The 22,369-nt window shown below is 48.2% G+C and overlaps 1 protein-coding gene and 1 pseudogene across 1 annotated transcript in view; one reads left to right on the forward strand and one right to left on the reverse strand.

Annotated features, from left to right (window-relative positions):
- Nucleotides 1-1,880, reverse strand: part of LOC143651467 (ubiquitin-ribosomal protein eS31 fusion protein pseudogene) — a 76,471-nt pseudogene extending 74,591 nt beyond the window's left edge.
- APBA2 (amyloid beta precursor protein binding family A member 2) overlaps nucleotides 1-22,369 on the forward strand; it is a 222,297-nt gene that overhangs the window by 153,112 nt on the left and 46,816 nt on the right. Inside the window, exons 3-5 of the mRNA XM_077122377.1 lie at nucleotides 1,839-2,835; nucleotides 17,944-18,024; nucleotides 18,979-19,015. Of these exons, the coding sequence (XP_076978492.1) occupies nucleotides 1,879-2,835; nucleotides 17,944-18,024; nucleotides 18,979-19,015 (1,075 nt within the window). The 5' untranslated portion in view covers nucleotides 1,839-1,878. The remainder of the gene's footprint in view (nucleotides 1-1,838; nucleotides 2,836-17,943; nucleotides 18,025-18,978; nucleotides 19,016-22,369) is intronic.

Here is a 22,369-nt window from a genome sequence, read left to right on the forward strand (position 1 = left end):
ATCAGAATCGTCCGTGTGGGTGCTCGGTATTCTTGGCACGTGCTTGATGGCTTAGGGACAGCCTTGCTTTTTTCCTGGGCACACATCTCTGGAACTGTATAGCCAGTTTTGGAATTTGGGGAGGGGCGACTACGTGAGGACTTCTAGACCCTGCATGGTCCTTCTCAGGGACAGTTTTCCTGGCGTGGGACGCTTTTGGAGGAAGTGTCTGTGGCTCTTTCAGCATTCATTACTCCACATCCATGCTCACTCCAGGTCCCCTCATGGACCTGCAGAGTCAGCGCCCCCCCTGGCGATGGCCAGCTGTCTGGGAGCGAATCTACACGCTGGAAGCCTGGGGCTCATTTAGAGTTATACTCGCACAGTGTGTGTGCCTGATCTGGAAGCAATAATCATTTCTTTCTCACTTCTTTTGGGAATATTCCTAATGTGACCATCTGGTCACCATGATCCATGTGTTTTGGGGACCGTGCTGGGTGTTCTGGAGATGCAGAACACAAAAAAGCCTTTAGCTTATGATCTCCTTGGGGAGACAAGATTGAAGAGAGAGAGTGTAAAACAAGGCCAGTTCAGAGCCCTGGAAATTACCAGTAATTCCCCCTTTTCACTTTCTACCCAAGGCCATCTCCAGACCTGGCAAAGCATCGATTCTGTTCATCCCGTCACTTCCCCTGGAATATTTCCACTGTTTTACTTTAAGCTCTCATTCCTTAACTGGACTAGTGGGATACATTTTTAAAAATAATGACTCCCTTTTTTTTTTTTTCAAATAAACTATATAATACAGACAAAAAGGTATGTGCAATGTATAAGTACAATTTCAAGCATAGAACTAACACTCTGCAACCACTCAGCCGAAGGGAGAGAACACTAACCAAACTTTCAAAGTCCCCTTATGCCTTTCAATTGATTTTGAGTCCCTCGCTTTCCCCAGGGGGACTGGAATAGCCCTTTCAGCGTTTCTCCTGCCTCCTCCCGCCTTCTCCGCCAACCCCCTCTCCTCCATGCCGAGGATGGGGCTAGAAGAGACTTCCCACCCTGGCATGTGCCTGCTGAAAATTCCCCCATCAATTCTGCATGGTTGTAGGACCAAGCTTACAGCGCCAAGCAGGGGGGAACAAAACTTCCCCGCCTGCCCCCACAGAAGCTTTGTGGTGGCTGGTGGTCTAAACATCTCACAAGCTGCAGCTGCATCCTTTTTTGCACCTTCTTTTTTGTCCCTCTTTCCCCTTGGCCAGGCTGACATCTTCTCCCCTTTTCTGCCTTTGACCCATCCGACTTCCTTGGAGGCTGGAGACTTGTGCTTAACTTCTGTGCAGCTTTGCTCACCTTAGATCATTCCTGCCAAACAGTGGTCACCCAGTGAAGGCTGTTCGATTCGGAGCCAGGAGGAGGGACAGAGCACCCTGCCCTGGGGAGGTGGGGGCAGCCTTGAAGAGGAGGGAGAACTTGAGATAGTCTCAGAGGAGAAGCAGTATAGAGTTGGAAAATCCAATGTAGGCCCCATGATACGTCTTTCTTTACATCTTCTAAACGAAAGCTTCTCCTTTTTGTGTCTGAAAGTCAATAACCTGACTTTATGACCATTTGGGCTCCCCAGTAGCCCTTTGCCTCTGGCTCTTGGGGTCCTCGCCTCTCTCTAGCCTGGGCCCACGCTGTTGGCGAAAGACGAGTCAGCTGGGGAGGGGGTACTAGATGATCTGAACACGCGTGCGCTAGCAGGATTTTGGAGGGGGGGTGTGGCCGGGCTGTGGGGCGCGGCTGAGCCCCCCGCTCCCGGGTTGTCTGTGCTTCCGACGTATCCTGACCCTGTTCTTTCTCACCGTTGCTCCTCGCAGCCGCTGCCTCCCGGGGACGATGGCCGAGTAAGCGCCCGCCATGGCCAGCCGGAAGCGTGCGGGCGTGGTGAGCAGCATGCTGGACCCCAGGGCCAGGCCGGGCCCCACGTCGCAGCGCGGCCAGGCGCCCGAGGGCGAGGACGCCGAGCTGCCACTGGAGGAGTACGTCCCCGCGGGCCTGGAGCTGGCCGCCTTGCGCCCCGAGAGCCCCGTCCCCCCGGAGCCCGAGGGCACCGACCACAGCCCGGACGGGGACTCCAGCTCCGACTACGTGAACAACACCTCCGAGGAGGAGGACTACGACGAAGGCCTGCCCGAGGAGGAGGAAGGCATCACCTACTACATCCGCTACTGCCCCGAGGATGACAGCTACCTGGAGGGCGTGGGCTGCCACGGGGAGCAGTACCTGGCGCACGGCGGGCGCCACCTGGAGACCGACGAGTGCCAGGAGGCGGTGGAGGAGTGGCCGGAGCCCAGGGGCCTGCACGCGGCCGAGGGCAGCCAGGACTACCCGGACGGGCCCCTCCACATCCCGGAAGACGAGGCTCCCGCCCTGGAGGCCCCCGCTCCGGAGGAAGGGGTCCTCTACTGCCCCGGCGAGGAGGCCTACCAGGACTACTACCCTGCAGAGGCCAACGGCAACGCGGCCGGCGCCTCGCCCTATCGCCGGCGGCGCGGGGACGGGGACCCCGAGGACCCGGAGGAGGACATCGACCAGATCGTGGCTGAGATCAAGATGAGCTTGAGCACCAGCAGCATCACCAGCGCCGGCGAGGCCAGCCCCGAGCACGCACGCCCCGAGGGGCCCGAGCCGGGGCCCGGGGACTCACCTGAAGCCTGCCTGCCTGAGGAGGGCAGCCTCGACCCCAGCAGGCATGAAGGCAGGCCCAAGTCACTGAACCTCCCTCCCGAGGCCAAGCACCCGGGGGACCCCCAGAGAGGCTGCAAGGTGAAGTCCAGGACGCCAGAGGAGAGGCCAAAGTGGCCGCAGGAGCAGGTAGGTGGCGGCAGCAGTCCCCAGGGAAGGGGGCAGAGGGGCCCAGAGAGCAGAGGACCTTCTGGTGTCCAAGTTGAGGCAACGCAGGTGATGGGTGGGGGAGGCCCGTGGTGGGGGGGGGCGTTGCCTTATGGCCCTGCATGTCCTGTGGTCAGTCCTTCACTGGCTCGATTCCTTGGGCCTGTGGCCCAGACGTCTTCCACTGCTATGGGGTCTGTTGCTTGGATATTCTTCACCTCACCCCTTGGCTTCATCAGTAAACACCAGGGGAAGCCTTTTGAGGGTGCTTTCAGGTAGACCCACCCCACCCCAAAGAAGAGATCCTGTATGTATGTGCCCCACTGCACCTGATAATGGTGGGTTTGTTCAGGGTGACCAGCCTTCCCCCCAACCCCGCACCCAGTGGTTTATTCAGGACATCGGGATGGATACCGGCCTGGCTGGCCATGGGGTACCCCAGTGGTTGGGACCATCGGGCTGAGCACACCTTGCAGGAGCCATTGCATCCAGGAGACGCTCCTGGGGAAGCCTAGGGACCTGGACCTGGCGGACAAACCTAGCTGCCAATGTCTGTTTTGAAAAGAGACCCAAACTCCCAAATTGTGGAGAAGAGATGTAGGCTAATGAGGCCAGTGGATTTCAACCTAGCTGTATTTTCCTTTAATTATAAGCAAAAGTCCTTGCACATTCTAATAAACATACTTTAAAAGCTGCCTTCTAAAATGATAACAACAACAAACAAACAAACCCAATATGATTATACAGATAAAGATGTGCAAGGGACTTGTCTTTGGCCAAAACTGTAAACAAATGAGAGCGAACTTCTATGTGATTTTTTGAAAGCCGTTAATTAATATCATCTTCTCCTGCAAAAGCCTGTGAATTGGAAAAAGTAGACGTAGTGAGCGCTTGGGCCTGGAACGTAAATCCCATGACTCGCTGTTAGCTTTCTGGCCCTGCTGTGCATTTTGAGAAGCTTTGGTTTGTTCCTTTGAAAGATGATTAAGCACAAGGAGACTTCAGCCTGGTGGTGGTTCTGTCGCCCGCAGCAATTCTGAATCCACGGGGGGCTCTGGGGTGTAAAGAAACTGCTGTGGCATCAGGGAATGTTGGGGGGGGCTCGCCCCAGGGCACAGGCGGGCTCCAGCCGTGGGTCTGGGCTTTCTCCCAAAGTGCAGTGGCTCCTCAGCCTTTGGTGTTGGGGACGGCACTGCAGGGATGGAGGTGGGCTGCCCAGAGCCAGCCATGGCTCCTTGTTGGCACAAATCATTCCTTTGACAAAATTCTCGCGGAAAGAAAATTATCTTTAGAGCTCAGTGGGGGAGCACAAGACCTTATTATGTTTTGCTCTTTTCTTGCTTAGCTCAAACCAGACTCTAATTTACAGGAAAGACTCTGGGCCTTTGCACAGATGGAGGCCCCAGGGAATGAATGGGGGGACTGGGGAGTAGTGACAATTTGAATGGACAAGAGGAGGTGGGGGAGTCCCAGTATTTGAGAAGCCAGGAGGAGGTCTGTTCTTCAGGAAAGAAGCTTTGAAGGAAAAAAACGGGTAGTTTCCCTCCCCAGACAGTATATCCACTGGAAATGTTCAGTTTAGCTGGTTAATCATTACAGAGCTTTTGTGTTTGTTTGTGTTAGGTGTTTCTTCCTTCCTTCCCTCCCAAGTTAATTCTATCAAGGGCTGTTCCTAGCAGTTCCCAGCGCTAATGCAAGACCCCTAATGAAGACAGCTGATGAGCTCTCTTCTCCTTAGGGCAAGGGGCCTGGGAGCCCCTCCTGTTGCTGGGGGGCTGTGGGCTGGGTCTTCATATTCTGTAGAGCCAAGAAGCCCATTCCAGATGAGGAATTCTTTGATATTTCACCCAAAGGAGCCATTGGCCTTAGAAATCAACTTGAAAGGAAGATAGTGTGAAGATGGAAGTACCCAGGGGAAATTTGATGATTCTCTGTTTAAAATCACAATCTACTGCTTTCCAAAAGGGAATGTTGTTCTCCCCTCTGGGACAGCCACACTGTGTGTGTCAGGAGCCACGCAAAAGCTGGCCTTAGGCAATGCATGTGCACACGTCTCCAGGGAAGGCATCCCTCCTACACCCCGGCCCCAAAACGTGCAAAAGAGCAGGAGTGTCACATCTGCCTTTTCTTTCCCTGACGCTGACACCATAGTTGTAGCTGTACCTGTTAAGTCTGCAGATGCTTTAAAAAGTATATATATGAAAGGAGAAGTGGGCAGAGCTGGCCACTTAGGTGCTTTAGACTCTTCACTATTTAAAGTGTGGTTCATGGGCCAGCAGCTTTGGCATGCCTGGGTGCTGGCTAGAATCTCAGGCTCCAGCCCAGAGCTACCAAATAAGAATCTTCAGGGAAACAAGATTCCACATTCAAGTTTGAGAAGTGATGCTGTAAAAAACTGCAGACAGAGGAAAGCTTGCATAGCATCTACCTATTCTCTTCTGCTCATTTGAAGTGTGAACAATTATATCATGGATATTTCTCAGAATACTAAACAGCATTTTAATTAGTCATTGCATGGACAGCAGCATGACAATAATGTTTGAAGTGGGAATATGAAAAATGTAGTCTTTGTGGTCCCTACCGCCCAAACAGATGAACATTTTTTCATGTGCCTTTTCAGACTGTAGCATCACGCATAAATAAATTATGTAGCTGCCATCATAGCTCAGGTATAATTTTGTTGTTTGGCTCTTAAAATATGGCATAGTATGAAAGTTCTCCACGTTGGCATGTAATTCCCATGATTATTTTTGTTGGTGTTGTAATATGTCTTAAGGGCAACACGTCGTAATTTATTTGCATGCCCTGCCATTGAGCATACAGGTGGCACTTTCTCCTATATATAATGCTGCCATGGACATCTTTGTGCAAACCCATGCTTTATTTCTCTTGGTTTATCGGTTTAGGATAATTCCCATGCATTAGGCATTTTCCCAACATTATCTTGCCTAGTTGTGTCTCCTCTTCTATGAATGTTTGATTCCTGCCTTTTATCTTTTGGGTCTTTATGCTTTACGCATCATAGGAATACTTTATGCACTATAGATGTTACTCTTTGCAGCAGATGTTTTCTTTGGTGTTTTGGGCATATTATTTTCACTGTCTCTGCAGCATTTTTAAGATGTTGATGTCTAATCTGTCACCCTTCCACTTCCTTTGGGTACAGAAGGATTTAATTGGATGGGTCCTTCTTCCCAGCCAAGGGGTAGGTGAGCTTTGCAGAGGGCGTCGCTACAGTCTAGCTGTTCTGTAAACGAAGTAATTGGGTGACAAATGAGTTTGAGAAACTTTGATGCAAACCTTTCCTTTTCTCAGAGGCCCACTCTGTGATTAAAGTTTCCAACTCACTGCAGCCCAGAGACTTCCAAACTCGCTTGGCTAATGTTTCCCAAAAACCGTTGGCCAGCAAACCTTTTTCTCCATGAAGGGCCTCTCGGGAAAAGACCACCTGAAATCTCACATCCCAGAGAACAGACAGCCAGAGCCCTAACGCTTGCTAACCCCTCGCTTTGTGGCTCAATTCCAAGATGATTCCAGCACCAAACTGTATCATCTCAGTTAAGCCTAGAGTCATCCAAGAGAAAGGGCTTATAATTATTTCCACTTTACAGATGAGGAGGTTGAGACTTGCAAGGGAGAAAGAAGTACCTTGCCTGTGGTTACACAGCTTACCAGTGGCGGACAGTTGCTCCGTGTGTTTGAATCTGCCACTAATGAATGCATTGGCAGTGGTGAGTTAGGCAGGGTCTCTCCTGGATACTGATGGTCTCTTGTACGCTGTTATGTATTTACCTGGTACAAAGATGGCTTGAAAGACTCCATTATCTGTGTGACTGTGTCACAGGGCCAGGGAGGTGACCAGAGAGCCCATCTGTAAATTGTCCCAGACTCTTGCACTACTACCTCCTAACTTCAAGAGAGGCTCAGTTCATAGCATGAATCAATAAAGCAGTGACTTTTCACGTGGCATGTGAAAATATATATTATTGGGCTTTGTTGGTATGAAATATTGATTTTTTTAATATGCAATATTTAAAAGATACATGAGTTGTGTTGATGAACCAGCCTTGTATGAAATAACTTGGTAGAGTTGGCGTCTTCCCATTTACTGCTGTAATCCAGTGTCGTTGATGGTGAGGTGGTGGGTGTGGAGGAAGGAGCCCCTCCCCCGGCTCTGGCTCTGGCCCCAGCCTGGCCTGAAGCCTTCCTTTCGCTTGTGTGTGTGTGTGTGTGTGTGTGTGTGTGTGTGTGTGTGTGTGTGTGTGTGGAGGATGGAGGAGCCTGCTCATCTGCGCCCCCTGGGGGCAGAGTAAGAACACACATGTCCAGCACCAGGGACCCTGGTTCCGTTTGGCCTGTGGTATAGCCCAGAATCGTAGGCTTTTTTGTTTGTCTCTCTTTATATTTATGTATTTGTGCATTTTCTTCGAGAAGTTGTAGGTTTACAGAAAAATCATGCAGAAAATACTGAATGCCCATAAACCCCTCTCCCCCACAGTTTTCCCTGTTATTAACACTTTGCATTAGTATGGTAACTTTGTTATAATTGATGAAAGAATGTTATTATTATTATTGTGCTATTGACTATAACCCATAGCTTACATTAAGGTCGACTGCATTGTGCAGTCCTATGGTTTATAAAAACCTAAAAAAATACATATGTATGTATATATATATATAAAACCTAAATTTTTCCCTTTTAACCACATTCATGGGATTTTTAAATTTTTTGGGTGGGTGCAAGGTCTGGGAATTGAACCCAGGTCTCCAGCATGAAAGGTGGACAGGCTAACCACTGAACTACGCGTGCACCCTCCCACATTTAAATATATAAATCAGTGGTGTTGCTTCCATTCGTTGGGTTGTGGACATAAGGTTTCTGCAGTTCTCTGGTGATTTCTGTCTGAGCAGTAGGGACCATGAAGACTATGTTTTGGCAAAAGCTGGTCTGTTACTTGCGGCACATATCACTCGATAAGGCCCTCTGGAAAAGTCTGCTCTCGGCCTGCAGTTCCCCCAATGGAGACTTATTTCTTCGGACACTGAAGATCTCTTGCCTCTGCTGTTCTGTTCCCTGTATGGGCTGGGCTCAGGCCAGGACTTCTGTGATCACTGAGTCCAAGGGGTCTTATATATACATGACAACTGTGTGGGGCAGCCCCACACCTCGGGACTTGGCACATCAGATGCATGCTCTCATTACTTGGGGCTTTCATGGTTTCTGTTTATTGTCAGCCCAGCCAGTGTGTCATATAGAAAGAGCCCTCTGAGAATTGAAAAGAGAAAAATCGATGCATCTTAGCCCACTTAATGCAACAGTTAAACGTGTAGTGTGGTAAATGGCCCCAAGGTCACATCATACATAAAATTGTTTATCACTGCTTATTGTAGAGATGATTTTGCTGTGATTTGCATTTAGTGGAGATCTGCTCTGCAGAAGACTTTGAGAATAAAGTAGGAATGGTGACACCAAATAGGGAGAGGGGTGCTAGATGCCCAGCCTGCCCAGTTGGGGCGTTGGCACTGAATGTGCTCAGGGCTAATGGCTCATACACCTGCCCCATTCAGCCTTTATGCAACACAGGAAACAAAGATTAGAGCCCACTTTTTAGAAGAGGTTGTCAGGTCCAGAGAGGCTGAGAGAAGGGCATTGAGGGGTGGTTGGGGTGTACTCTGTCAGCGCACGGTGAGGCCTCAAGGTGTTCGAGGGACACGGTGTGTGCAGGAGGCCTGTGGTCCTCGTGCTGTGCTCAGGAGGGAGAAGTCTGTCCAAACCTGGCTACAGGTGGGATGGAGCTGGAGGATGAAGGAGCCAGCGGGCGGGCAGTAATAGAGGACAGGGTTTTGCAGAGGGTGCTGAAGCATGGCACAATTACAGGAGGCTCCTTGCCCTTCTTCCAGGCCTCAGTGAAATACAGCTGGCCTCTTCCTTCTTATGGTGCTGCCTCTGGATTCTGCAACCATCCCCACTCCTGTGCCACCCCTGGCATCAGGCCCGTTTCTCCCGAGCTGACTGTCAGAGCCCTCTCCTTATGCAAAAGGGTTTCTCACACTTCCTGCGCGCCTGTATTTTCTGCAGTTGAACCCCTTCCCAAACATCCTTCCCTCCTGACACTGGGATGGGGTGACTGCTGCATCTACCCTCACTGACTCTGGGACCAAGCCTGGAAGATGAAATCCAGGCGGGCAAGGCCTCAGCATTGTCAGCCCCTCAGCTGACCTGCCCAAGTTTCTGGACTCAATGACTTAGGGCCCCTTTGCTGAGTTGGTGCAGCGGCCTTGCTTGATTTTTATGAGGCCTCTTGATGACATATCACCAGAGATGGCTGTTATTGTCATGGTGCAGTTTATTTAGCAGGAATCCAGGATTGCTGATAGTGCTTTCAAAATCTACTTAAAGCCATGGTCTCTAAAACACTGCTTTTATTATCCAGGAAAGCCATGTAAAGCTCTGCCACTGACAGTCATCAAGAGCGCACTCCCCCACCCCAACTCCTGGAGATGGAGCAGAGTGCAGCAGTTAAGAGCACAGACCCTGGAGCAGAAAGCCCAGGCTCGTCCTTGCTGCCCTAGCTCGTGGCTCCAGAACCTTCCTGTGCATGTCATGACATCTCAGTTTCTCATCTGGAAGAGGGGGTGGCAGCTACCTGTCTGCTAGGGCCATAGGGAGGAGTGCCACTTTGGAGGAATGTGTGCTGCTGGGGAGGAGCACGGGACACTGGCCACAATGCCAAGGATAGTTTTCAAGTCCAAAGGTACAGGGCCAGGGCCAGGGCAACAGAGGAGCAAGAAGGCATCCAGCCTCCAGGAATGACATGGAGTGTGGAGGGGGGCAAATTAAGAGGTAGGATAAGAGAGGGACCAGGATGGTGAGCGTGCAGGGACGAGCTGGATGGGGGTGGAGGGGTAAGGAGTGGAGCAGGGTACGGCTCCCCAGATGTGTCCTCTCCCTTCCCTGTCACTTGTCACTTTGGGGATTTCCAGGGAGAGAAGGGATACCAACATGCTCTGTTTTTTTGAGGGGGTCATCCCCTGTTCCTTTCCGTTCCCAAGTTCCTGAACTGTGGACAGGGCAGCACCCATGTATCTCCAAGGGCTGCCTGGGGATAAATCACCCTTGGAGTTACCACCATGGGCCAATCCTGATTTTTCTCACCCCCAGATTCTATCAGGAAGTTAACCTAGAACCCCACACAGCTCCCCTCCTTTCCTGCAGACCAGCTGGTTCCAGGCAAAACACGCCTCTTGCTAATTCCCAAAGCAGCTCAGTGCTCTCTCTTAGCCTGGAACATCCAGTTTCCATCCATCATGCCTGCCCTCTTTCGAAGCCATGCAAGGTCTTCTTCCCCACAGGCTGCCCCCTATTTCCTCAGCTTCCGGCTCGCTTATTCCCTTCTCAGTCCACAAGCATCGGTGCCTGTGTGTGCCAGCCCTGCACCAGGCACGAGGGTATAAAGACAAAACAACGTTACCACGCATTTGAGAAACTTGCTCTAGAGCATGATGAGCATATAAAGAGACCCTTCTTACTCAGGTGGGGCTGAGCCCTTTGCAGAAGCACCCACCTAGTACCTGAGATGGAGGCAGGCTTCCCAGCGGATTAAACCCAGAACTTCTGGATCCTCCTTGAGTGGGCGGTGGATGAGGAGGTGGGACTGAAGATGGAGATGTGGGAGTGTCCTCAGCCTGGAAAGGGGGCTGAGTTGGTGAGAGCTGTTTGAGCCCCTAAAGAGAACGAGTGGAGGGTAGATGGCCTGGGTTTAGAATGGGAACGAGAAGGTGATCACCAGCGCCATCAGGGACAAGAGGGGAGGCAGGAAAGAATTGGGACATAGAAGTGGAGAGCAGAGGACATCAAGAAGGCTAAATGCAGCAAGGTGAACCTTGCTGGGAAAGCAGCTGTCAGCTCTGGCCACCAGAGTCACCCCAAGCAGAGGTACCCATGTGAGAGTGGAAGGGGGATGGGCAGCAGCATCTACCAGGACCTGCAGGGACATGGGAGGTGCTAGCAAGTGGATGCACCCCAGGTGGGTATGACATTGACTTGAATTGCATTAATTTGCCAGTGGTGGGTGTCTAGCACCAATTTAGGGAATCGAGAGTGTGGAGTGCAAGATCAAAGGCAGGGAAGTTGACCAGCATGCATTGCCTGCTCCTGGCTCCCAAGGGGTCCACCGCTCCCCTTCTTGGCCCCCCCTGTGGCCCCCTGCACAGCACTCACATGGACTCAGGGCTCTATACATATGCGACTGACACAATTGGTGAGTCACATGACAGTCCCTAGGCAGTGTGCAGGGCTCTGTGGAAGAATTTTTAGAAACATCTTCTGTTCAGGAAGAAAGACCAAATCATCGAACACGAGACTCAGAGACACGTAATGTCACACATGGCGTGCTCGCCCAAGATGTGACAATGCGGCAATAGCAGTCACGAGGTTTTCACCCCAAAGCGTTCAGATCACAGAAAATGCTAACGAGTGCCTAAAAAAGGCCCAGGACCAGGGGTAAGAGGAAGCTAACCAAGAATAACTGCCAAGCCTATATCCGATCATCTCATGGGCAGCTCAGGAAAACCACCCACCATGCAGTAACATCGAGAAAGAAGGCATGGGACAGAATGGGACTTGACGGGGTTTAGGGTGCCCCCCAAACCTGCTAAGCCCAGGTCTGTTAATGGATTCTGCAGTTAGCTGGTCTCTCTCCACCTAAGGCCAAGCCAAGGCCCCCAGTGATTGGAGCTGAAAGGTACTTAGAACTAAGCTCCCAGGAGCTCAGTGCTGGGCTCCTCCAACGTTATCAGCTAACGTATGGCTAGGTCTGGTCTGGTTGTGTGTCATTTAAGGGCCATTTACCACATGTGGGCTGTGCATGCTGACATCCTTTGGGTCTGGCCCGCTGTTGCCCACCCTGTCTCACTTTGGGTGCAGTCCAGCCATAAGGGTCAGCAAACTGGGGCTGGGCTTTGACTGAGTTGGGGGTGATGCAGTTTCCACTCAGGCTCCTTGGTCCAACCCTCTTTGCTCATGGCCAGCTTTGGTCCAGACACTGGCAGGTGGCCTCTGATTCTGCTGCTGGGACCTGTCTACCTCTCTGATTTCTGGTGCAGCCCACTCTCCCCGCATCATGGCCCATCTAATCTTTGGGTTCCTCCTTCCCTTCAAAGCAGCCCTTGATGACCCCTGGGAGGTGTCTGGTCTTGGCCTTGACTCCTGGCACCTCTGGGCCTGCTGGATTTTTATTGTCCTGGTCATCATGTAGGCTGGTCCCAAGGTCTCTCACCCTTGCCTTTGGACTCCTTTCGGCACTCCTCCTCTTTTCTCTTTCCTCTTCCTTGAAAATAGAAGCTCTTCCTTGCTGTGGTCCATACCTGCTTCCTTCTTTCCTTCCTTGGACCCCAAGTATATAAAATTCACTTTGTTACCCACTTTAAGAAACATAAGTGCTGGGGAGTGATCATGCCACCATTCACCCGCCCTCAAAGCCTGTTCCAGAACCAAGAGCAATGGCGGATCAGGGCTCCTCTTGCTGCATTGTATTTGCAAATTAAGGGAAATGTCCCAAAGAGAAATAGAACTCAACATTTTCTTTTCTTAATATCCCCTATTATTTAACTTCTCCCTGCTTTTCACCCTACTTCCACCCTACTTTTCAATCTCTGAGAAGAACAAGACAGAATTTACCTAAGGGATTCAGAACCACCTAAAATATGGGCAGTTAGACCCATATTCAGATATCTTAGCCTGGGAGGATGGTTTTCTCTTCTGTGCTCTGTGGTCATAATGGTAAAGTACAAAAGAAAAGGCTTTTGGCCCTTTAACTGGCCTGAGCCAATTTGGATCATCTAAAACCAGTCTGAGCCGTGGAAGCTGGTTTTGAACTACCAACAATGAAAACAATTGGGGCTAATCAGCATTCCTTTGAGAATGGGTGGGGTAAGTGGACTCCTGGGGGTGTGGGGGTGGGGACCATCACCAGGAGTAGGTCTGCAGGACACTGGACGGCTCAGGAGAGTCTCCAGGGCATGGGACTTTAGTGGGACCACCACATCCTCAGTGGGGAGGGGGTGCCTTCCCTTCTCTCCTTCTAGGTCTTGTCCATTAAGAGAGGTGAGCCTCCCTTGGTGGAGGCAGAAGAGATGAAAGAAGGGGGTCGACACCATCTTATTCAAATTACTAGGGCTTCTTATTTACGTTCAAATATTTATTATTATTAATGTTAGTCATATTGATTTTTATCAGACCGTGGATTTATAGTAAAATTGTTCAAGTCATCAATCCCTTATAAGTATCATTAAAACAAAATACCATAAAGCAAAAATAGATGAAGTATACCGTGAAAGAAAAGGCCAGTTCTTCCCTTGCTCCTTCTCCTCAGTTTTAGGAAAATCCAATATTTTTATTTGTGTATGCGTAAAACTTGTACAGATAACTGGTTTGATGATATGCGATTTCCATGGCAGCTGGTTAAAGTTATCTTTCACATTATAAGCCAGAGGAATTTGGTTTAGTGTTCATAGCTTAAGCAGCTCCTTTGAGTATGCACTCACATTTTATTATTTAGGACTGATGATATTGAGCAAAACTGAGAGCTCTTCTTTTAGGAGGAGAGATCTCGTCATGGCAATTCCACGCTGGCAACAGTAGCCTCTCCATCCTAAAAGGGATTTAACGATAGACCCTGCCTGGGAAACTGAATCTCATCTTGACTTAGGAGTGGTCATTTAATATCCTTTTGATGTAGGCATCTTTATTTCATTTAGTTTCCAGATGCAAAGATGGTTTTCTCAAAGGTGTGAGCAGGTCTCAAGGCTAAGCGTGAGGGCAGTGAAGGAAATCCAGGAGCCCTGGGATACTGTACCCCAAGAACCACAGACCAAGCCAAGTGATTGCTCTTAGTCTTGGTGGGTGGCTGTCAGTCAACTCTGCCTACACAGCGCTTTGGTGGGTGGGTCCACCAGGCCTCAGGCCAGAACTCCTGGCACCGGGAGGGTGCTTGCCCAACACCGCTGTGTGTGTTACATTTGGATGGTGCTTGGCCAAGGCTTGAAACAATTTAGAAAATTGTGGTCCTGCTGTCACTTGCTGGTTCGAGCACACATGAATGTTGTGCTTTCCAAGGCTTCTTTGAAAAGACACTGTGTAAATGATAAGGTGCTTATCTAATACTTGCCCAGCAGGACTGCTCATCTGTGGAAGAGGAGATTTTTCAGCAGACCAGGCTGGACCTTATGGCTAGAACCCAGAGACTGAGGCAGGACCAGGAATGTGCCCTGGGGGTCTCCGGTGGAGGTAGCAGACGTTCAGCCCCCCAAGAGGGTTGCCAGATATAGCAAGTGAAAAGACAGGACAGTGAGTTGAATTTGAATTTCAACTAAGCAATGGATACTTGTTTAACATAATTATATCCCCTGTAACTTTTGGACATTGGTGCGGCGGTGGGGAGAGGGACTTTCCTTTCATCCCCTCTCTTGCCCAGGCCTCTAGAGATTGTACAAGATAAACTGACTGGCGTGTTTACCCCATGTATCATGTCATGATTCTTTTAAGCCACAGATCTGCCTTGAAAGCAGATTACTGCTGCATGGAAATAACTATTATAAGAATAAATGCTTTATCTAGGCTCCTTTTGTCCTCCAGATTAATATCACAAGAGTGACCTGAATTGTAAAAGAAATAGAAGGAAAAAAAAGAACAGTGTTGTGATTTTTCTGAGGCACATATAGGTCAGAGCATAGAGTCAAGGGCTTTGGAAAGAACACGTTCACAGGGCTGAGTCCAGACCTTTAATCTGGTTCAAACCATGGTTTATGCGTCCAGCTCATCTCTTCATGGAGCACGGTGCTGCAGGTCTTGGGGTCTTGGCTGACTCCCTTCCTGAGTTACAGGATGCAATCTTTGTTGAAATGTCATAAGTTGGAACAATCGACTCCTGAAAACAAAGCCCAGGAAATGATTGCCAGTTAAGGCTGTCACCTAAATGAATAAATCACCAGCCTTGGGATTTCCCTGGTGTGGGGCCACATTTGAGGTGAGGTACAAGAGTCCAGTGAGGAAATTGTGACTTGCCTGGCTTTGAGCTGATCCTCTCTGTCCCCTAACTTGAGCTCTGCCATATATAACTAACACATTTGTCATTCCAGAGAATGCTTGGAAACATTCTGTCTTTGTCACAGATGGTGTGAGCATGAGTAGGTGTGAACTAGTTTGCTGTTATTTCATCCAAAGAAATGTAGTTATATTGCTGTATTTTCAGTTTAATCAAGCAGACAAAATCAAAATTGACGCTTGAAAAAAATTCTAGCTTTAACTTCACCAAGGGAGCCAAGATATTTATTAGGACAATTTATTTAAATTAGTATTTTTTATTACAGGCAAATCATCTCTGCCTTGAACAGCTGTCAGTTGACCCTGGCACTTTATGACCAATCTGTGCCCATTAGTTTTCTGTTCTCCTAGCTCCAGAGATGGGAAGGGTTTCCCACCGCATTAGCATATTTCATTTCCCATCAGCTTCTCACTTGTTTCATTCACCACCTTATCTGAGTGGCTCACACTGGGTTTCAGTGGATGATATTGGGAATGCCCCCCTGTGGTTCTCTGGTGAGAGATGTCATCCTGTTTTCTTTTTCTCTTTGCTGTGAAGGATTGAGGTGCTTTTGCTGGCATCTCATTTGAGATATGGCTGCCTACTGCACCTTGGGGAGGGTACAAAAAGATTTAAATGGCACCTTCATGTAAGATGCTAAGTGTTAATTTCACATGCTGAGCTCTGTGCTGCCAAGGCCCCCAAGATGAAAATTAGGGAACCAGATGGGATTTCCCAAGGAGAAGCATCCAAGTGACTCTCCTGCTTCTTTTGAAAAACAACCCAGGTTGTTTATTGTGAGATATGGTTGTTATGGTGATGAGCAGATACTCGATGGGTGAGGGTTAGACAAATGAGTCCACTCCATATAAGGTTTGGGCAAAAATTACCATTTTTAAGTGGACCTGAGACCTTGTGTTGCCGAGGCACACCATGTTCTGTGGTCCTGTACCAAGGTGGCCTGTGGACAAGGTCTGGGGGGTGCTGACTTCCAGCCTTTGCCCCTCTAGCCAAGCCACAGACCACATTGAAACTATAGCACACTTCAACAAGGAGACATGCCTTTTTTCTTCACACAGAGATACCAAGACTGGCCAAGCCCTAACTGTATGGGGCTGCATCTCCCAAGGGAATACCTCATCAATTTGCCAAAGGCCCCATGAAGTGAGCCCTGTACTGGGACTGCCCCCTCCCATGATGTACTCCTTTGTCATGATGAGGCCCATGGCCTATGCCTCTGGCCTTTCCTCTGCCTGAAACTTAGATTCCACCCCAAGCTGTAGCATGCATAGGAAGGGTGTGCTTAACCAGTTTTTGTCAGTTGGTTGACTTCTTTGGGGTCCTTTTTCGTAGTGTTAGTGCCGGTTCAGTTTCTGGTAGGGCAGTGCAGACCCTCAGGAAATGAAACCCCTGAACTCAATCTTAGGAAGGCCACAATGTCAGAGAATTCCCAAGCAAGATGGTAAAACAACTGAACCTTGAGATAGCAAAGTGTATTTAACAGAGAGTTGTCTGGGTGGACATCCCAAGTTAGAATTTTGCTTAAGGAGGATGTGAACAGCATTTGGCCTGATATTTCTCTGTTACATCCTTTTGGGAGCTTTTGCCTGGTGTACTTTGGCTATAGAGAGGTGGTGGCATTTGGGAGGAATTTGGGGAATATGCCTGGTTGCAGCTGGGCCCTTTGAGGTGTGTTCCCAGGGCCAGTCCCACTTCTGCAGAAAGGGGCAGTGTCAGATCAGCTTGGCCAGCATTGATGTCCATTGGGGTGGAGTCCTGGCTGGATCACAGCCTTCTTGTCTGGGGAAGGGTGGGTTCAGTTCTTGGGGAGGAGGGTTTGTGATATACTAGAAAAACAGGACAAAGTTAAGGCCACCTGCAGGGAGTGGCTGGGCCTGAGAACTCAGAGGGCTGAGGTTTCTAGCAGAGGGGCTGGATGGAGAAACAGATGACCAGACATCTGCCCTGCCCGGGCAGCTTGAGCCGGGATTATTCTTGGGGTGTGGCAGCACCCCCCCTTCTTCCTCTGGGGACAAATCCTTTCCATCCTTAAAGGCCTGTCCTTAAAGCCCCACTCCACCTTATGCCATCCCAGCGCCCTTGTCTTCTTCCACTGCCTCTGAAATCCAATGATGTTTGTAGCCAAGGCTGGAGCACTGAGCTAGGATGGGTGACTGTAAGAAACATGCCACTTTAGCTGTCATCAGTTTTGGGATGGTGAGGCCAGATCCTCTACTTATTCTCTAACCCTAGAGCGACCCAATGATGATAGTATAAAAGAGCCAGACGATGATAGTATAAAGACTGGGGAAGAACTGGCAGCTATGCCTTGCTGTGTTCCTTTGGTACTGTGGGAACCTGGCAGTTAACACCAATGCATCCTCTGTTTACTCGCCTGTAAAGTAGGAGCGGGGATATCCATCACCCACAAGAAAGGGTTTTGTGTTCCCTAAAGCACCAAACAGATCTCACTTACCATCATGAGTGTTATTAGCCTCTTCATCATCGTCATAGTGATGACTATTTGATAGTTTATTAACAAGAGTTCTGCAACTCAACTTATTACATTGGCTTACCAGGAACCCACTAGCTTACTGGGAACCTGCCTTCATTCTTTAGACAGTGATTTCAGTGCTGTAGATCCTGCTTTTGTCTTCCAGGTGGTATAGAAAGTAAGTAGAGAAGAGTCCCTAAATCCTAAATTTACAAGGCCTTCTTTAAAAGCAAACTTATAAAACATCCTTGGGGTGATAGTTTTTTGGTAGTTGTAGATGAGCTAATTTGAGTGTATTCTCAATAGCGAATTTAGGCTTTTTAAAAATATGATTTTAAACACTTTTCTTGAGAAATTTAAAAGTATTCCTGTTAATGGCAGAGTTTAAATATAATTAAGTACACACACACATACATATACATTTTACAGAATTGATGATTCATATATGCGGTTTTGAATCCTTATTATTTTCCTAACATATGAAAACTCAATCTTTACCTTTCTGGGTTCCAGGTTTGCAATGGTTTGGAACAGCCAAGAAAGCAGCAGCGTTCTGATCTCAATGGGCCTGTTGATAATAACAACGCCCCGGAGGTAATTTTCCCAAGGATGTAAGTTCAGAGCCGGGACCCTGATGTTGGAGCTGCCCACCCTTTAGTGGTCCTTTTACCTTCTCCACAATGTTCTCATCCCACCATGTGCCTGGGGGAGTGGGGGAGCTGGAACAGGAAGGTCTGTTAGTTCTGGAAAAGAAAGAAAAGGGCCTTTCCTGCTGAATCAGGACCGTGATGTGTCCATATGTTGTTGATGACACATAGGGGGCGGGTCATTGGTGTTATCTGATTTGGGAGAAACTCCTTCTGCCACATTGTATGATAACCATGCTTTAAACCAGATTTCCTCAATAGTGGCCCTACTGACACTTTTGGGTTAGATAGTTCTTTCTTGTGGGGAATTTCCTTATTCACTGAAGGATATGCAGCACCATCCCTGATCTCTTCCCATTAAATGTCAGTAGCTCCCACCTCTCCCCAAGTTGGGACAATCAAAAATGTCTGCAGGTATTGCCAAATGACCCCTTGGGGACAAAATCATCCCTGCTGAGAACCGTGGTCCTAAACCAATAACAGAACTGACACTGCCAGGATGGAGATTATTAAAACTAAGCTTTAAGCCTTTCTGGGTAACATAGTTGGTATGAGGTTTTCTAACTTTGATAAAGTAGCCATGGCCACCCACAGAGAGGGGCCAGTCTCCTTTATCTTCCTTTTAAACGTGTGCCCACATAATTCTAATGCCCACCAGGGAGAGAGCCATTGGATTGGATGATTTCTAGGACCCCTGCCAACACTGAGATGCTAATTGGAGGGTCCCTAGGTTTTAGGAGGTAGGCTTGCATGCTTCAGGTTTTCCCTGGGGGATTTATTACATGTGCCCCCATCCCAAATATCATGTTGCCCTAATGAAACTGATGTAGCTCTTCACATTATGGTACACATCATCTGCTCGTGACCATTATATGTTCTGTTGTTTCCTATTTCCAAACAGACAAAGAAGGTGGCATCATTTCCAAGTTTTGTGGCTGGTAAGTGACTTTGCATTTTATCTCTCAGAGGGTAGGTGCTTTCACTTTTGTTTTTTCCCTGCAATGCTTTGAATACTAGATTGAGCCCTGCACAGACCATTGTGTAGGGAGTGGGGGACCAGCCAGTTTGCTCGTTTTGATATGGAGAGCAGTAGACCATCTTATTTAATTGTGCCTTCACTCATGACATTACATCGACTCTTAGGTTTGAATTAATCAATTGAAACGCATCTGTACAAGCAGGCAGGTATGAACTAAGGCTTGTGTATATAACTGCATACAAGGTCAAGCTGTTGTTCCTTTATAGACCCTTCGTTTCCCTCTACTCTCTCAGCTTCTTTGGAAGGGTTAATGTTGCATTTCAACATTCAAGAAAAGACAAAACTGCATCACTTTTTGGTGTGGGATGCATACCTGTTTGGCCACTGACATTGTTGACTTTGTGCAAAGTGCGTCTGATAACCTCTCCAGGCTCCCCGAGGTGATTGTGTGGTTGCTTCTGGTGCTCACAACTCAGGGTAAAGAGCCACTAAAATAGATCTTTCTTGTTGCCAGGAGGGTGTTTCCTGCTCCTGCTAGTATTATAATAAACAATGAATTTTATGAATTCTTTTGATAAACTGGTAATTAATGTTTATGAATATTTATGGGAGCAAGATAAATTCATCTTCAGAAATAAAGGCTTCCAACTTTCTCCACTCTGATTTTCTTTAGTGAGTAAAGAACCCAAGCCTTGGGAAACCAAAGCCCCCCAAATTGCCCTTCAAGGGACTAATTTGAACCCGCTAAACCGGCTCAAGCTGGTTCCAAATGGATTAACTGGCTCTCATCAATTTTGACTCCTGTAAACTGGTTCAATGTTGGCAAATTGGATTTTAGAAAGTTGTGAACCGTTGGAAACAGTATTCTACAATTCAGATAGACTTGAATCCACCTTAAACAATTCAAATAGACCCAAATGGGATTTGCCAGCAGTTTAAATGTAGTTTTAGGTTCATTTTAACTGATTCAAAATGGACTCAAACTGGTTTTAATCTGGCAACAACAGATGATGATGATTCCGATCCAAATGTCTAGTGCAGCTTTGCGGGATCAGTTGATTGTCAGGAAGAGGCCATATCCACCCCCTACCCCCCACCCCCCACAGTAGGATTTAATGAGGCTCCTGATATGTATAGGAACAGCATCTCATAAGGGTATATACCCCTTATCTCAGCACCGCTTTCCTTGGCGATCAGAATGGCAGGGTGAGGACATCCCAACAGGGTAGGTGTGGCATGCCACCATTTGACCAGAATTCCCACAGACTTCTGGGGAAATGATTCAGACATCATGGTCTCCTGGCTCTTGTCCATCCCTTGGTGCCTGAGTAGAACCTCTGCCTAGAGTTTTCTAGCATTCCAGAAAGCTCTGTGCCTGCTCAGACTGTTCCATACTAACTCAAAACCTCATAGCCTGGCTCAAACCAATTCAGATCAGAAGAAGCTGCTTGTGACCAGCTCAGACCACTGTAGTCAGCTTTAATTTAGAGTTCTTCCTAAGGAGAGGAGCCCTTTGATTGTTATGAAAAGATAGAGGTCATATTCATATCAATGTGCAAAATGCACATTCCTTAATATGAGGGAATTCATATTCAACCTCATCGCCCTTGGTTGTCCTCTTAATCTTCATGGAAGTCAGCAAAGACCACACAAATTAGAATAAAGGCTGTCTATTCAGATCTTGCTCTAGTGGTCTGCCACCATTACTTGGGTTTGCCAGAGGAGGCAGGACTGGGAAAGTTATAGTGGGAAGCAAGAAAGACCTCAGGCATGCCCTGATTGGAGGCTGTTTTCACGGGGAAGCTGGAGGTGGGCTAACTAGAAGTGGAGCATTCTACGTGATGGGTTAGGGGAGCAGCTTTGGCTATCTCTGGTTGGCCCTCAATTGGAAGTCTGGGTAAAAATTACGGACGCTGCAGGTATTGACAAAAAAGTCCTGCTTTGCATCAATATTAGAGAGACTGTGTCTTAACTTCCTGGACTGGTTGTTGCAGATAGAGAATCAGAATTCCAGTTCTATATATGGTCTGGCTGTTATCCATTCTTATATTCAGTCTCTCAGCTAAGAACCAAAGCCCAGGCCGAGGTGTCCTTAAATGCCCACAACCCCACCCACACAGCTCCAGGCTCATGCCAAAATGCTCCTTGGCCCCCAGTCCCAGCACCCTGGGGTCTTTTGCATCCAGTCCATATCGTATCAGTTTCCCCATCCTGGGTGTGGGTCTTTGCAAGTGACATGGGGACTCCAGTCCCTGGAGTGCCAGGCCTGGGGCTGGGCTCGCCCTCCTCGTCCTCCTTCTCTTAGAGGTTCTCCTGATGACAAAGCCATTTTATCAGCTTCACACAATGGGCACTTATGATCAGAAATGTGGTTTGCTCTGAGCAATTGGGTTTGCACCTGTTTGGAGAAGTCCTCCAAGTTAAAGGTGATGGTGAGAGTATGGCGAGAGTGGGACCAGAGGTCCTGAACTGTAGCCCAAGCCTGGGCAGGCTGGATCCTGTCGGGTACTTGGTGGCAGGAACACAGGGACAAAGCAAACCTGTACAGCCGTGAGGGAAATGCAGCGTTCCAAGCAGGGATTATGAAAACTGAAATAGCTTTTTCTTTTTATGAACAATATCATGTTTTTCCAGTACTGCATTCAACCAGCAGGACAAGGGATTAGACATGGTTTAAAATATGAAGTTATATTCACTAGTAGAGGTTTTTAAAGATTTCTCACAATGGTGCTTAGATCAGTTTAAAAGCACAAGAGTTAAAAATTAATTTTGCTCCTGAAATCCCCATAGTGCTTCTGCCTTTTCTGTCTGTACAGGATAAAAATCTCTTCCCCATCCCATCCCTGAATTCCTCCCTGCAGTGGAAACCACTGTTAGATTTCTTATGAAGCCTTCCAGAATTTTTTTTCTCTCCCTGGACATATAAACTCTGACCCTTTAAAAAAAAATAGATGTTTTGCACTGGGCACATGGGTGTACACTTTGTTTTTTCATTGTTTAATAGATCTTGAAGGCAGCAACACTAGGTTCACCTAATTATATAGGTGGCTTCACAGGCGTCTGTTACACAGATTTGCAGTGGTGGATTACTCAATCCCCTAAACAGTGACAACTAGGTTGTTTCCAATGCAGCAAAGAGCAACCTTGTGGATATGTCTTTGTATTCACGTGCAAGTTCTTTTATAGAAGCAGTTCCCAGATATATCAGCATTGCAGCCTGTGAGCACACCACTTTAATAGATATTGCCAGAGTGCCTTCTGCAGAGGAGGGAGTTTCCCACTGCACTTAGCTCTGTTTGAGTGTACTTGTTCC

Source organism: Tamandua tetradactyla, chromosome 12 (assembly GCF_023851605.1).
Source record: "Tamandua tetradactyla isolate mTamTet1 chromosome 12, mTamTet1.pri, whole genome shotgun sequence".
Taxonomy (NCBI): Eukaryota; Metazoa; Chordata; class Mammalia; order Pilosa; family Myrmecophagidae; genus Tamandua; species Tamandua tetradactyla.